The following is a 16,826-nucleotide window of genomic DNA, read 5'->3' on the forward strand; positions in this document are numbered from 1 at the left end:
GTCTTGTTTAGGAATGAAGGTGGATCAGAGTGGTAGTAATGGAGGTGGTAAGAAGTGATTGAACTGTGGATTTATTTTGAAGATAGAACTAATAGGATTTGCTGATGATTTGGCTTGAGATGAGAAAAAGAGTGAGGCTGACTTAAAGGTTTTTGACTAGAGGAACATGAATGCTGGAGCCATTTACTTAGATTTGGCTAACTGAAGATGGAGTAGGTAGGTCTTCAGAGAATGGGAAGATTGGTTTGGGGTATGTTAAATTGGTGCCTATTAGACATCTAAGAGAAGATGTAGAATTTCAGGTCTAAAGTTGAAGAGAGAAAAAATAAATAAATAAATAAATAAAATAATAATAAAGTTGAAGAGAGGGGATCCCTGGGTGGCTCAGCGGTTTCGCACCTGCCTTTGGCCCAGGGCGCAATCTTGGAGTCCCGGGATCGAGTTCCGCGTCGGGCTCCCAGCCTGGAGCTTGCTTCTCTCTCTGCCTGTGTCTCTGCCTCTCTCTCTCTCTCTCTCTCTCTCTGTGTGTGTGTGTGTGTGTCTATCATAAATAAGTAAAAAATAAATCTTTAAAAAAAATAAAGTTGAAGAGAGCTGTTGAAGCAAATGGGACATAGCTTGAATTCTGGTTTGAGGAAGCTGCAAAGAACACTGAGGAAGGGTAGGGTAATAAGAGAGGATAAAGATCAGGATATGTATTTAGAAGTTCGAAAAAGGAGAAGTGAGACTGAAATGTAACCTGAAAAATAATAGCCAGAGGACTAGGTATCAGAGAAGCCAGGGGGGAAAAAGAAAGTATTTCGGAGAGGAAGGAGTGATCAGCTGTATCAAATATGGCTTAAAAGGTTGAATAAGAGAATGGACTATTGAATTTGGCACTATAGAAGTATCTTTGGCAAGAAGTTTTGGTAGATTGGTAGTATAAAGGCTTACTGGTATGTATACTGTTCATAATGTAGATGTTACCAATAGTTTATTCACCACTCATCATCAATTAATAGCTGTTTAGGTAGTTTTTCAATTCTTATGATATTTTAGATATTCAAATTCAGATGTGTATGATGATGTATTTGAGAGCATCATGAAGTAATAATTTATGAATTAATGGCTTATTGGCTATTGTTCCTAAGAAAATGGGATGCCTGGGTGGCTCAGCAGTTGAGCATCTGCCTTGGGTTCAGGGCATGATCCCAGGGCCTGGGATCCAGTCCCACATCGGGCTCCCCGCAGGGAACCTGCTTCTCCTTCTGTCTTGTCTCTCTCTCTCTCTCTCTCTCTCTCTCTCTATTTTGTCTGTCTCTCATGAATAAATAAAATCTCTAAAAGAAATTTTTTTTGAGAAGCAGAGAAACCTTACCTCCCTTACCACCACCACCACCACCCCTTTTTAAAGATTTTATTTATTTATTCATGAGAGAGACAGAAAGAGAGAGGCAGAGAGACAGGCAGAGGGAGAAGCAGGGTCCATGCAGGGAGCCCAATGTGGGACTTGATCCCTGGACTCCGGGATCACACCCTGAGCCAAAGGCAGACGCTTAACCGCTGAGCCACCCAGGCATCCCAATCCCCGCTTTTATAATGTAGATATTTAAATATTTCCTCAACATATGTTGAGAACCACCTCAGATAGTGTTAGAAGTTTTGCTGCAGTAATCAATTTAGAAAACTCCGGGAAAAGGAAAGTCTGTTGTATTTACCGTATTTTTACTTTTTCTTTTCTGATGTTCCAAGATTCCTTAAATTCTTTTTCTTTCCTTTCACTTGAAATTATCTTGATTTCGCCGTAATTCCTGAAGGATATTTTGATTGAATATAGAATTCTGATTGACAGTTGTTCTGCTAAAGCCCTTGGAAAATGCACTACTACTTTCTAGCCTCTGTGATTTTTTTTTTTAGTCCTTTTTTTTTTTTTTTTTAAGATTTTATTTGTTTATTCATGAGAGACACAGAGAGGCATAGACATAGGCAGAGGGAGAAGCGAGAAGCAGGCTCCCTGTGGGAAGCCCGATGCGGGACTCAATCCCAGAATTCTGGATCATGCCCTGAGTCAAAGGCAGACACTCAACCACTGAGCCACCCAGGCATCCCTCGACATGAATTTCTTTTTTTTTTTTTTTAATTTTTATTTATTTATGATAGTCACAGAGAGAAAGAGAGAGAGAGAGAGGCAGAGACACAGGCAGAGGGAGAAGCAGGCTCCATGCACCGGGAGCCCGACGTGGGATTCGATCCCGGGTCTCCAGGATCGCGCCCTGGGCCAAAGGCAGGGGCTAAACCGCTGCGCCACCCAGGGATCCTATCGACATGAATTTCTTTAGGTTTATCCTGTTTGGGGTTGGATCTCTCCTTGAATCTGTAGTTTTGTATTTTGCCAAATATGGGGAATTTTCAGCCATTATTTCCCTGAATACTCAAACATAGGAGACAGAGAGAGGGAGAGACACAGGCAGAGGGAGAAGCAGGCTCTGTGCAGGGAGCCTGACGTGGGACTCAATCCTGGGACTCCAGGATCACGCCCTGGGCTGAAGGCGGCGCTAAACCGCTGAGCCACCCGGGCTACCCTGGATACTCTTTTAGCCTCATCTTCTTTCAGTTCTCCATCTGTATCTCTGATGAGAGGATTGTAGATCTTTTGTTAAGATTCTTATAAGATCCCTGAAGCTGCTTCTCCCTGCCCTGTGTGCCCCACACCCCTCCCACCCCCAATCTGTTTTCTTTTATTCAAATTGGATAATATATATTCTTCTGTCTTCAGGTTCACTGATTGTTTTCACTGTCCCTTCCACTGCCAAGCTCATCCACTGAATTTTTTTTTTGGTGATTATATTTCTTAATTCTATAAATTCTATTTGGTTCTTTTCTCTTTTCTCTTTTCTTTTCTTTTTTCTTTTCTTTTCTTTTCTTTTCTTTTCTTTTCTTTTCTTTTCTTTTCTTTTCTTTTCTTTCTTTTCTTTCATTTATTTGACAGAGCACAAGCAGGCGGAACAACAGAGAGTGAGGACAGACCAGGTTCTCCGCTGAGCAGGGAGCCCAATGTGGGACTTGATCCCAGAACCCTGGGATCATGACCTGAGCCAAAGGCAGACACTTAACTGACTGAGCCACCCAGATGCCCTTACTTTTTTCTTTTTCAAGTTTAAATCATTTTTTTAAATTAAGTACTGATTGTACAAAAGATCAGTCAAAAGGTGAGCTACAGGGCTCAGTGGCACAGCGATTGAGTGCCGCCTGCAGCCTGGGGTGTGATCCTGGGGACCCAGGATCGAGTCCCACATCGGGCTTCCTGCATGGAGCCTGCTTCTCCCTCCGCCTGTGTCTCTGCCTCTCTCTTTGCTCTCTCTGAATGAATGAATAAATAAATCTTAGGAAAAAAAAAAAAAGTGAGCTACATTTACAACTTAGTTTGTTCATGTAAACTGCCATCAACATCCTTCAACATCCGTGACAGCTAAAGTGTGCATAGGGTTTGACATGCATTTTGTAAGAAATCGAAAAGAATCAATTGCCTTTTCAGTAAACTTGGCTAGTTTCACAGTCTCTTGGTCAGTCATGCAAAGTCGGGGTAATCTGCACCTTGTATACATTGACCCATTCTGGGTGATGTTTCATCTTTTCTGCTTGCAGGGCAACTCAGGACATAAAGCCAAATGCTGTCTGATTAGAATTTTTGAAGGAGAACTCTTTGTAGATGACATCTGTCTCATTTAATTCTGACCATCCTGCTGCTTTAAGATCAAGTATAGCTTGGTTCCTGTCCTCTGCTGTCAGTCAGTGAGCATCTGCTGCCATGACCACGAAGCTTGGACATTGGCCCTGCAGAATCACCAGTAGGAGCCACAGTATTCCCATGCCCCCTCATTTGGCTTTACTTTTTATCTTGTCTTTCTGAGATTTCTATTTGTTTGTTTCAGGTGTGTTTCATAATTACCCATTAAAGCATTTTTATGAAGGCTGTTAAAATCCTTGTCATGTAATTTTAGCATCTCTGTCATCATGGTATTGTTATCTATTCAAGTTAAGATTTTCCTGGTTCTTGGTATAACATGTGACTTTTGATTGAAATTTGGACATTTTGGTTGTTAAAGAGATTTTAGATCTTCTTAAGTCTTCTATATTAGCATGTCTCTGACATTACTTTCTCCAGAGGAGAAAGGGGGTGCTCCTTCCTTACTGACAACCAAGATTGGAAGTCCAGTTTTCTCCACTTGGGTCTCTTCACCCTAAGGGACGATGATTGTTACTGCAGGGTGACTGTGGGAATTTAGACTTCCACTGGTGGGTGGCTGGGAGGGGCAAGGATGCCTCATTACTGTTCCTCATGTGACCTCAATTGATACTATGAGGAAGTGGCCATATTACACCTGAAGAGTAGTAAAAGTTGACTCTCCACTAGACCTCTGACACCACCCCAGCAGGGAAGTTCATCTTTATTTTTGAAAGATCGTTTTGCTAGGAATAGAATTGTTTTTGTCTTTCAGTATTTGAAATGCATTGTTATACATTTTCTAGCTTGAATTGTTTTTCTTTTTTTCTAAGATTTTATTTATTTAGAGAGAGAGTACATGAGTAGGGTTGGGGAGAGGAAGGGAGGAAATAATCTCGAGCAGAGTCCATGCTGAGTGTGGAGCCTGACAACAGGGCTTGATCCCATGACTCCAAGGTCACGACCTAAGCAGAAACTAAGAGTTGGATGCTTAACCAACCAATGCACCTCCAGCTTGCATTGTTTTTTTTTTTTTTTAATTTTTATTTATTTATGATAGTCACACAGAGAGAGAGACAGAGAGAGAGAGAGAGGCAGAGGGAGAAGCAGGCTCCATGCACTGGGAGCCCGACGTGGGACTCGATCCTGGGTCTCCAGGACGACGCCCTGGGCCAAAGGCAGGCGCTAAACCGCTGCGCCACCCAGGGATCCCGCTTGCATTGTTTCTAATGAGAAATCTGTCATTCTTATCTTTGCACTTTATAAAATGTCTTTTTTTCTTATGCTTGGGATTTATTGAATTTTTTTGTTCTGTAGATTTATAGTTTTCACCAAAGATGTAGAATTTTGGCCATTATTTCTGCACTTTTTCTCCACCCACCCACCCCTTTTTTTCACTGGCATTATAATTAGATGTATTAGAGCGCTTAGTCGTTTCACAGCTTCCTGATACTCTTATTTATTTTCTGTTCCCCACTCCCTTGTTTTATTCTGGATAGTTTCTGTTGCTCTGCCTTCAAGTTTTTAAAAATCTACACATTATCTCATCTTAGGTGTAACTTTCATCTCTAAAAGTTCAATTTGAGTCTACATCTTCCATGTCTCCCTTCCACGTCTCCCTTTATAATAGCAGCTTAAATGTCTTTGTCTCCTAGTTCTAAACTTTTTTTTTATTTATTTATGATAGTCATACAGAGAGAGAGAGAGGCAGAGACACAACAGGCAGAGGGAGAAGCAGGCTCCATGCACCGGGAGCCTGATGTGGGATTCGATCCCGGGTCTCCAGGATCGCGCCCTGGGCCAAAGGCAGGCGCCAAACCGCTGCGCCACCCAGGGATCCCTGTCTCCTAGTTCTAAATGTATCATATTTTTCTGTATGCCTGGTAATTTTTTATTGGATGCCAAACATTATGAATTGTTAGGTATTGGGTTTTGATATTTTGATTCCTTTAAATATTTTTGAGATTTTTGCTGGACTCCTTTAACTTCTGAAAACAATTTGAGTCTTCAGGGCTTGCTTTTAAACTTCGTTAAGGGGGGATGCCTGGGTGGCTCAGCGGTTAAGCATCTGCCTTCAGCCCAGGGAATGATCCTGCAGTCCCAGGACCGAGTCCCACATTGGGTTCCCTGCGTGGAGCCTGCTTCTCCCTCTGCCTGTGTATCTGCCTCTCTCTCTCTCTCTCTCTCTCTCTCTCTGTGTGTGTGTGTCTCTCATGAATAAATAAATAAAATCTTAAGAAAATAAACTTCATTAAGGGGAACTTAATTTTTTAAGTTATTTCTATTTAATCCAACATGGGACTTGAACTCATGACCCCTCAGATCAAGAGTTGCATGCTCCTCTGACTGAGCCAGCCAGGCACCCCTGTTGAGGGGAACTTTAGAGTTTAGTCTAGAACTAATTATGCCCCACTTCTGAGGCATTACCTTTCTGAGTACTCTCTATGATGTCCCATGTGTGAGGATGTCTTTCCCCTCTGGCTAGTAGGAACAAAAATTATTCCTGCCCTATGTGATACTTGGGGGTTATTCTACATGTTTTCTTCTAGTTTGCATCCCTTCTTTGGGTATTTTCCTCACTGGCCAGTACTCAACTGACTGGACAGAGTTGAGTCCCATGCTGATGTCCAGAGCTTGCTCTCTCTGCAGCTTCGTCCTCTCCAGTACTCTGCCCTGGGAATTCTAGCTACACTGGCCTCACCAAATTGGGTACTCTGTCTCCTCAATTCAGTGAGTCGGCCAGGTCCTCTGGGTTCCATCCTCCCTGCTCTGTAGTCTGGAAAATCTCGAGGCAGTAAGCTAGAACTGTCAGAAGTCTCACCTGTTCATGTCCCTTCTCACAGGGATCCCTGTCTTGTGCTGCCTGTTGTCTGATGTCTGATAGCTATTGTTTCATATATTTTGTCTGTTTCTTTTTTCTTCAGCTAAGACAGCAGAAGAGATGAATTATTGTACACGTGTTACATTCAGCCACAAATGGAAACAGACTTAGTCCTGAAAGTCACAGGTCCAGAGCAAAGGACCAAGGAGGGATGGTTTTGGTGTGATCAAGTCTGGTCTCTCAGAGGTGGTCGTTGTAATCAGATGGTGATGGATGTTCTAGATCCCCTGAATCAAGCTCTAGAAAGTAGGCATGCAGTCCAGCAATTGGTACCAGCATCTCTGGCCTCTGGTTTTCCTTATTTCTGCTCCCGTGGCTCCATGCATGCACATGCTAGCGGTTTACTTGGACCTCTGCCTCATCTTTCTTCTTTTACGCTTCAGCCTGTGCATTCGCTTCTTCCTCCACTTGGCTCTCATGGCACAGAGGTTTCCAAGAAGATGGCGCTAAGGCCGAGAGTTGTCTGTTTTTTAAATAGGAAGAGAAGAAAGTTGAGAGCATTTCCATCTGTTGGCACTTATTTCCTCAGTGAAGAGGAATGTAAGAGCATCTGAAAATTTGGAATTGGGCTGGGATTTGGGAATTTAAGGTAGAGATTTTGAAGAGAAAATGGTGGGAAACAGGAAAGGGAGACAACTCGGGAAAAGTAAACAACTGGTTTTCTGAAAGGTGTTGAACCAAAACAAAAACTTTGAAGTGAAAATTCTTAATTTCTAGCTCAGTGGTTTGCCTAACACCTGACTCCATACAACAGTCCATTTTCTGCTTAAACTGTCCTGTGAACCAAGATTCATTGCCTCATGAGGCTGCTGGGTTGTTTTTTTTTTTTTTTTTCTTAAAAAAAATTATTTATTTTAGAGAGTGCACACACACCCATGAGCAAGGTGAGGGGGGAGAGAACCTAGGCTCCCCCACTAACCATGGAGCCTGACATGGGGCTCGATCTCATGACTCTGGGATCATGACCTGAGGTGAAATCAAGAGTCAGACACCCAACCAGCTGAACCACCCAGGCACCCCAAGGCTACTTACTCTTTTTATGAACAGGCTGATGCAGTGGGAATATAGGTGAAAAATATAGAATAGGTTGTAATAAGTACAAAGCGGGTCCCATAGGAATGCATTTATTCATTTGTCAGACATTTATTTAGCACTTAATGTGTGCTGGTTATTGGGCTAGATGTTAGGGAAGCAGAGGTGAAAGAGGTGTAGCCTCTAAGAGCTTCTAGTTCAGATACAGTGACAAGCCCAAAAGTTGTAACAGCACTAGGAATAATAACAGTGCTTGCCTTGAGATCAAGCACAGCTCTTAGCTCTGTATATACCATCCTAGTAGCTCCCCTTTCACATCTCCGACTAGCATCTCCTGAACTGAGTTTACCAACTTCTCTAGTCCCTATTCTCAATGCCCAAGTAAAAAATTAAACCATTTCTGTTAGAGATACCACTTTTCTAGTTTTATCCCCCCTCCCCCAAATGCTAAGAAACCTTTACATTCTTTCTGGTATTGTTTTTGTTTTGACTTTGTTTTCTGAAATTTCTCCTTTTGATCTTTGTAAATTTATTTTATTATTTAGTTTAATTCTGATGCCAAAGGTTGGGATTAGGTTCCCCCCAACCTTTCTGTGTCCACATGGAATCTATACATAGTTCCATCTGTAATGTAATTCTTTACTAGTGGTTAAGAGCCATTCTGGAGCAAGACTGACTGACTTCAGATTCTGGCTTCACTTTAATAACTGTATGATCTTGGGCAAATTTTGTATGTTTTGTGGATCTCATTTCTATTTTTTTTTTTTTTTTAAGATTTTATTTATTCATGAGAGGCAGAGACACAGGCAGAGGGAGAAGTAGGCTCCATGCAGGGAGCCCGATGTGGGACTTAATCTTGGGACTCCAGGATCATGCCCCAAGCCGAAGGCAGACACTTTAACCGCTGAGCCACACAGGCATCCCTCATTTCTTCATTTTTAGAAAGGATCTAGTTGTATAATCTACATCCTGGGATAATCCAAATAATATGCTTTGTCTTTAATCTTCAAAAATCCTATGAGTTCTTTTTTCACAGAAAAATGTGGTAAGGGCAGCCTGGGTGGCTTCGAGGTTTAGCGCCACCTTCGGCCCAGGGCGTGATCCTGGAGTCCCACGTCAGGCTCCCGCTGAGCCACACAGGCATCCCCAATAAATAAAATATTTTTTAAAAAAAGAAAAGAAAGGGATCCCTGGGTGGCGCAGCAGTTTGGCGCCTTCCTTTGGCCCAGGGCACGATCCTGGAGACCCGGGATTGAATCCCATGTCGGGCTCCCGGTGCATGGAGCCTGCTTCTCCCTCTGCCTGTGTCTCTGCCTCTGTCTCTCTCTCTCTGTGACTATCATAAATAAATAAAAAATTTAAAAAAAAAAAAAGAAAAGAAAAACGTGGTAAACTTTGACTTGATCCTGTTAAGATATAACTGTGGAAAACTTCAAATACAAAGAATTTAGGAGGGAATTATGTAATTTATTACCATGTTTATGCCAACTAATTTTGAAAATTCTATTTTCTAGTACAAGACAAGGTAGATTTGTAACTTTCATTATTTGGAAAATGGACTAAAAATAGCACATTTGATTTCTGTCCAATAAATGTTATATAAGCAAACATAATTTTCTTTAGTGTGTTTTGTGTGTGTGTGTGTGTGTGTGTGTGTGTGTGTGTATGTGAGTCCTTTTGAATTATGGGCTACCATGAATTGCAGTATTATTTACTTAAAAAGTCATGCTAGAAGGAATAACTGAATAACTCTTCCACCTTTTAATTTATTCAAGAAGTTGACCCATGTGACTATATAAAAATAAGGAAATTTGAAGGAAGACAGTAAACTAAAAGTGTTTATATTAGGGGATCCCTGGGTGGTGGCTCAGTGGTTTAGCGCCTGCCTTTGGCCCAGGGCGCAATCCTGGAGTCCCGGGATCGAGTCCCGCGTCGGGCTCCCGGCATGGAGCCTGCTTCTCCCTCTGCCTGGGTCTCTGCCCCGCCCCCCTCTCTCATGAATAAATAAATAAATCTTTTTTAAAAAGTGTTTATATTGGGATCCCTGGGTGGCGCAGCGGTTTGGCGCCTGCCTTTGGCCCAGGGCGCGATCCTGGAGACCCGGGATCGAGTCCCACATCGGGCTCCCGGTGCATGGAGCCTGCTTCTCCCTCTGCCTGTGTCTCTGCCTCTCTCTCTCTCTGTAACTGTCATAAATAAATAAAAAAATAAAAAATAAAAAAAAAAGTGTTTTATATTATAGGTCAAATGGGGGGTGCCTGGGTGGCTCAGTCCATTAAGCATCTATCTGCCTTCGGCTCAGGTCATGATCCCAGAGTTCTGAGATCTGATCCCAGGGTTCTGAGATGGAGCAGCATCAGGTTCCCTGCTCGGTGGGGAGCCTACTTCTCTCTCTTTCTCTGCCCTTGAGAGTCTTGCGTGCTCTCTTTCTCTCAAATAAATAAAATCTTAAAAAAAAAAAGCCAACTGGTTAATGTCTGTACTATATTAAGAATACACTCTGCAAATAAATGGCCAAAGGGCTAGAAATAGTCCATGAAGGGGGTGGAATATGCGGGAAGCATGTCTTGGTATATTAAAAACATACAAATTGAGAGGCGTCTGGTTAGCTCAGTTGGTAGAGCATGCAACTCTTGATTTGGGGTTGTGAGTTCAAGCCCCATGTTAGGTGCAGAGATTTTTAAGTTTTTTTTTTTTTTTTTTTTTAAGACTATTTACTCATGAGAGACAGAGAGAGAGAGAGAGAGAGAGAGGCAGAGACACAGGCAGAGGGAGAAGCAGGCTCCATGCAAAGAGCCCGATGTGGGACTTGATCCCGGGTCTCCAGGATTACATCCTGGGCTACAGGCAGCGCTAAACCGCTGCGCCACCGGGGCTGCCCCAGAGATTACTTTAAAATAAAATCTTAAAACATACAAATTGATACAATTTTGATATGTGATTTGCATCCTAGTGAAGTAGCATAAAGGTCAGTGCTGATGAGGTTGAGGTGAAATTATAATTGTTCTTTGCTAGGCATTATAAATAGCTAGGACCTTTTTAGAAAGTTGGATGACAAGGGTGGCTCCTTTGGTTAAGGGTCAGGGGTCCAACTTTTGATCTCAGTCAGGGTCATCATGAGTTCAAGCCCTGCATCGGCTTCATGCTGGGCATGGAGCCTACTTAAAAAAAAAGAAAAGAAAGAAAGAAAGTTGGATGATAGTACAAAGCAAGAGCCATGCAGATTTTCATTTCCTGTGGCCTAGTAATACCACTTCCTAGAATTTGTCTGTAGATAAATTCAGCCAGAGCATAAAGAGTATTATTTTGTCAAAAAGATATTAAGTACAAAAAATACATATCAATTGGGGCTTTCTTAGTTAGCAAAAAACATTTAGGTATCTATCACCCCCCCACCTCTCACCACCACTTGTCACAGGCTCCACTGTCACTTTCTCCTTCATAGATGGAGATAATGGAAATTATTCTTATTTTTTCATGAGAGACATTCACAGATTAATTGCACACTCTCCCTCCCCATTCCTTATCTATGTCTGTTTGCTGAAACAGAGAAGTCAGGAAGAGAGGGAACTGTAGTGGAGCAAGAACAATGAGACCACACTTGGCAATGACAGGTTCTGTTTAGAAATGTCAGTTCTGGAACCCACCCTTTCACTTGTTCTATTTTCTCTCCCTCCCTCCCTGCCTCCTTCCCTTTCTCGCCCTTCCACACCCTTGGAATAGTGTAGTCTGGTATATAAGCCATTCTCTTAATGCTTGCAAGGAAAGGAAAGGGATTTGCAAAGAGTAGCAAAGAAAAATCTGTTGACTCCCCAGTAGATAAAAGTGATGTTGCCATTCATTTTAGGAAGCCCATGGTTACTTTAGAAAGAAAATTCCAGTTACCTGTTTTATGACATGCTGGAATTAAGTTACTAAATGCAACATCATTCATACTCAAGGTACAGATATGGGGTGCTATGGTATTTATGAATGCCCGTGGGAAACCAGGTTCTAAGGGTTTAGCATTTTTCTAGGCCTAGCCTACATCTTAACCAGTGTACAGTGCCTACTTCTGTGTCTAAGTTGCGCTTTATAATTTACATAAGCTTTGAAGGACATATCACCATTCATCCTCCCCCCAAAGACATTAGATTATTATATGAGATTCTGAACTGTTGAGAAATTCTTTCATAGCAACAATTAATAAAAAGATACTCATTTGGGTGGCGTGGTCAGTTAAGTATGGAACAATCTGAGTCTGAACTTGGGGATATGAATCATTACAGAAGTTCCATGTTGGAAACTTATGTCACCTTATTTAAAGATTGGATATTACTCCTTAGTGGTTTTATAATCTGTGTATTCAGTGGGAGAAATACTGAGCTCATTTAGACATTAGGAGTGGAAATGTATTTGAAGTCCTGTGGTGAGATGCTTGTGTGGTCAGATTCTGTACATAATCTTGATACTTGCATGTTATGTGAGTGCCAGGACTTCTATCTTTTCTTATTCTTTCCCTGACCTTTATTTATGAAATTAAATGATAGCAGGGGCTTCTGGTTGGTGGTGTTGGTTAAGTGTCTGCCTTTGGCTCAGATCATGATCCCAGGGTCCTGGGATCAAGCCCCCCACATTGGACTCCCTGCACAGCAGGAAGCCTTCTTCCTCTCTCCTGCTGTGCTCTCTCTCACTGTCTCTGTTGCGGTCTCTGTCTCTCTCTCTCAAGTAAATAAAAATCTTTTTTAAAAATGATAGCAGATGAATGAAATTGGCACTTTATGCTATTCAGAGTTGGCAGAACTTGATAATAAGCAATAATTTATCCTGGATATTTAAAAAGATTTTGAGTAATCTCCACACCTAGTGTGGGCCTTAAACCCACTGCCCCCAAGATCATTAGTTGCACACTCCACCAACTGGGCCAGCCATGCGCCCCTGGATTTTTTTTATTTTAAGATTTTATTTATTTATTCATGAGAGACACAGAGAGAGAGAGAGACAGAGACAGAGACACAGGCAGAGGGAGAAGCAGGCTCCATGCAGGAAGCCTGATGTGGGACTCGATCCTGGGTCTCCAGGATCAGGCCCTGGGCTGAAGGTGGCGCTAAACTGCTGAGCCACCCGGGCTGCCTTTTTTTTTTTTTTTTTTTTTTTTTTTTTTTTTAAATCACAACGCAGATGCAGGTGTTTTCTTTCTGTGAGCGGTCTGTGTCAATCTATAAATCACCTTGTGTGGATTCGGGTGTCCCAGTGACTGAGAGCCAGCTGTTGGGTGTTTTAACTAAACAGCTTGCTCCTAGTTGGCTGTTCAAATCCCAGTGAGAGGTTTTAGCTGCTCCAGGGAATAGAACAGGAATAGAGCATCCAGGGTGAAGATTTTCGCAAGGCCTTTCGTGACCCGGTTTAAATTTGTTGAGACTTTCCTGCTTTGGCTTTTTCCTATAGGTGCCAGAGTTGATCTGCTTCAGATTTGCACAAATGACTCATCTTCCTGTCATATTTCCTTAGACTGCAATGACTTAAGATTATCTTTGGGTTACTGTTAAACATAGTTTCTCTACCGCATGTGTTGGGAGAAATAAATAGTGGTATTCACATTCAAGCCTGTTTCTGCCTGCCTCATCCTCATTGATTCCTATGCTCCATAGAAAACTCTGTTCCTGATAATGGCATTTTAATGATTCATTATTTTCTGTGGGAGGAAGCTTGTGACCTTCTCTTGTCTTTTTTCCTTCCAGAGGAAATCTGGAAAAGTTGTAAGCAAAACATCGTTCCTCTAAGAAAATTCTGGATACCAGAAGTTCTGGATAACAGGTAAAGAATATTTAAACTTGGGTCATTCCGATAATCACCGATAATCTGCAAAAGTAAACTGGGAGAGAGAAGTGTGCTTTGGGTCAGGGATTACAATAGGGAATTTTTTTTTTTTTTTTTTTTTTTATGATAGTCACACAGAGAGAGAGAGAGAGAGGCAGAAACATAGGCAGAGGGAGAAGCAGGCTCCATGCACCGGGAGCCTGACGTGGGATTCGATCCTGGGTCTCCAGGATCGCGCCCTGGGCCAAAGGCAGGCGCTAAATTGCTGCGCCACCCAGGGATCCCTACATTAGGGATTTTATTTTATTTTATTTTTTTTTTTTTTTATGATAGTTACACACACACACACAGAGAGAGAGAGAGAGAGAGAGAGAGAGAGGCAGAGACACAGGCAGAGGGAGAAGCGGGCTCCATGCACCGGGAGCCCGACATGGGATTCGATCCCGGGTCTCCAGGATCACGCCCTGGGCCAAAGGCAGGCGCCAAACCGCTGCGCCACCCAGGGATCCCAGGGATTTTATATATATATATCACCTCATTTAAATGATTTTTAGCAGGATTCTGGGCATAGATCTAAGAATCTCAGATTCTGAGAATCTGAATCCTTCAAAATGCTGTTTTAAATGGATTTGCCTATTGATTGGATTTAACGTCCTCACAGTTTAGTTTGGAAACATTTTTAATATCTGCCATAAAGTACAGCAATACACAGGATCCTAGAATCTCCTATGCTGTGCAGCCCAGCTAGGGAGTGTCTATTTCCTTTCTTTTTTTTTTTCTTTGATCATTGCCAGTTATTTGTAGCTGTATCATCTTAATTCTTTTTAATACTTTGTCACCGAGTCCAAAATTTAAATTTCCTAATACAGCGTCTCTTCACACTGGAGTCTGCCCACGGCCCATGTGTCCCCATTGTGTTCTCAGTGCTAGTCACCATGAGTGGACAGAATAAGCCTTACTATACTCTGTTCTGTTTTTTTTTTTATCTGTATCTCACAAAGAAGTCTTATGAAATAATAGTATACATAAAGAATCCAGTATGCTGGGTCTGAGAAATACATCTCAGATGATAGCTACAATTTTACCTTTGGGACCAGGGAAGACATGAAAGCTGACCAGACATCCTAGGATGCTGCAGGCCCAAACAAGTGCTCCATAGACTGAGGTAAAGTGTCCTACCTGACATAGGAGAGACTGAGATGCTCTTTCTTTTGTCATTCTAACATGAGCCTTGAAGTTAGATTTCAGGTATTCAGAAGAGTAGTTCCTAGAGGTATCATCAAAAAGTTAAGTTATTCAGATTTTCCTTTGGCATTTTCCCATTTTTATCAGGGCAAACCAATTCGGTCACCATGAGTTGGAGCTTCCTGACTCGCCTGCTAGAGGAGATCCACAACCATTCCACATTTGTGGGGAAGATCTGGCTCACTGTATTGATTGTCTTTCGGATTGTCCTTACAGCTGTAGGAGGGGAGTCCATCTATTACGATGAGCAAAGCAAATTTGTATGTAACACAGAGCAGCCAGGCTGTGAAAATGTCTGCTATGATGCTTTTGCACCCCTCTCCCACGTGCGCTTCTGGGTATTCCAGATCATCCTGGTGGCAACCCCCTCAGTGATGTACCTGGGCTATGCCATTCATAAGATTGCCAAAATGGAGCATGGAGAAGCAGACAAGAAGGCAGCTCGGAGCAAACCGTATGCAATGCGTTGGAAACAGCACCGGGCTCTTGAAGAAACAGAAGAGGACCATGAAGAGGATCCCATGATGTATCCAGAAATGGAATTGGAAAGTGAAAAAGAAAATAAGGAGCAGAACCAACCTAAACCCAAGCATGATGGCCGACGGCGGATTCGGGAGGATGGGCTTATGAAAATCTACGTGCTGCAGTTGCTTGCAAGGACCGTATTTGAGGTGGGTTTTCTGATAGGGCAGTATTTTCTGTATGGCTTCCAAGTCCACCCATTTTATGTGTGCAGCAGACTTCCTTGCCCTCATAAAATAGACTGCTTTATTTCTAGACCTACTGAAAAGACCATCTTCCTTCTAATAATGTATGGTGTTACAGGCCTTTGCCTGTTGCTTAACATTTGGGAAATGCTTCATTTAGGGTTTGGGACAATTCGAGACTCACTAAACAGTAAAAGGAGGGAACTGGAAGATCCGGGTGCTTATAATTATCCTTTCACTTGGAATACACCATCTGCTCCCCCTGGCTATAACATTGCCGTCAAACCAGATCAGATCCAGTACACCGAACTGTCCAATGCTAAGATTGCCTACAAGCAAAACAAGGCCAACATCGCCCAGGAACAACAGTATGGCAGCCACGAGGAGAACCTCCCCGCTGACCTGGAGACTCTGCAGCGGGAGATTAAAATGGCTCAGGAACGCTTGGATCTAGCAATCCAGGCCTACAGTCACCAAAACAACCCCCACGGACCCCGGGAAAAAAAAGCCAAAGTGGGGTCCAAAGCTGGGTCCAACAAGAGCAGTGCTAGTAGCAAATCAGGAGATGGGAAGACCTCCGTCTGGATTTAGTCTTGGCTGGGCTTAAAACTTGTGCTTTTCATAGTTTATGGTAAGCAGCGGCTCACTGAATAATGACTTCCATTGAGTAAACATTTGGCTCTGGTTATCTTCAGAGATGCTGTTGGCTCATGATCCAAGCTCAGGGGACTCTGAAAGCGGGGCTGGGACAAGGGGGAAGAAAAGGAGAAAACACAGTGTTCCTGGGCACATATTCCAGCAATAATACCGTTATGGAACTCTACATTTGTGTCTTCCAGATCTGGAAAAGAACAGATATATTTAAATCATTCTTGTTGAAAAGTTTTTGTATGTACAGTATTATGGTACTTTTTTAGTATGAGAATTTTTTTTGTATTTGTATATTGGACCACTGTAGTTATACTTTTATATTAAAGGAAAAAAATCCTTAAGGTAATGCCTATCAGGCTAGTGTTATTACTTTTGTTCAGCAAATTCTACCCTGGGTTTAAAGTTTTAATAGATGCCACACCTAATAAAAGTGCCTCTTGTGTTGCAGAGAAGATTTCAGATATGTAAGGAGCCAGAGGAGGAAGCATCAATTTTCAGTCTTGGAAAGAAAATCCACAGTAGGAGGAGGTTGAGATCTTTTCTCCTTTACTTAAGCAATCTTTGACTCTCATTCATGAACCCAGACTTGAATCCAGTCTTTAAAAATCTGTTTGTGTTTGCAAAGGATAGAAATGATTCACTGCAAGATTCCTTTAATTATCAAGTGTTACCCATATATGCCTTGTTGGTGTGTATATAATCTAAGTTCTTTATAAAGGCTGATACACAAAGATATCCCCAGTCTGATAGCAGTGCAGAGACCCTGACCAGAGTTGTGACTAACATTTCTCTATTGCAAAGCAAAGCC

At 42.2% G+C, this 16,826-nt stretch overlaps 1 protein-coding gene across 3 annotated transcripts in view; it reads left to right on the forward strand.

Annotated features, from left to right (window-relative positions):
- GJC1 (gap junction protein gamma 1) overlaps window positions 1-16,368 on the forward strand; it is a 46,627-nt gene extending 30,259 nt beyond the window's left edge. For all 3 annotated transcript variants that reach the window (XM_025440180.3, XM_025440178.3, XM_025440179.3), the window contains exons 2-3: window positions 13,337-13,412; window positions 14,748-16,368. In XM_025440180.3, coding sequence (XP_025295965.1) covers window positions 14,768-15,958 — 1,191 coding nt within the window. In that variant the 5' untranslated portion in view covers window positions 13,337-13,412; window positions 14,748-14,767 and the 3' untranslated portion in view covers window positions 15,959-16,368. The remainder of the gene's footprint in view (window positions 1-13,336; window positions 13,413-14,747) is intronic.
- The last annotated feature ends 458 nt before the right edge of the window (window positions 16,369-16,826 follow it).

This window comes from Canis lupus, chromosome 9 (assembly GCF_003254725.2).
Source record: "Canis lupus dingo isolate Sandy chromosome 9, ASM325472v2, whole genome shotgun sequence".
NCBI lineage: Eukaryota > Metazoa > Chordata > Mammalia > Carnivora > Canidae > Canis > Canis lupus.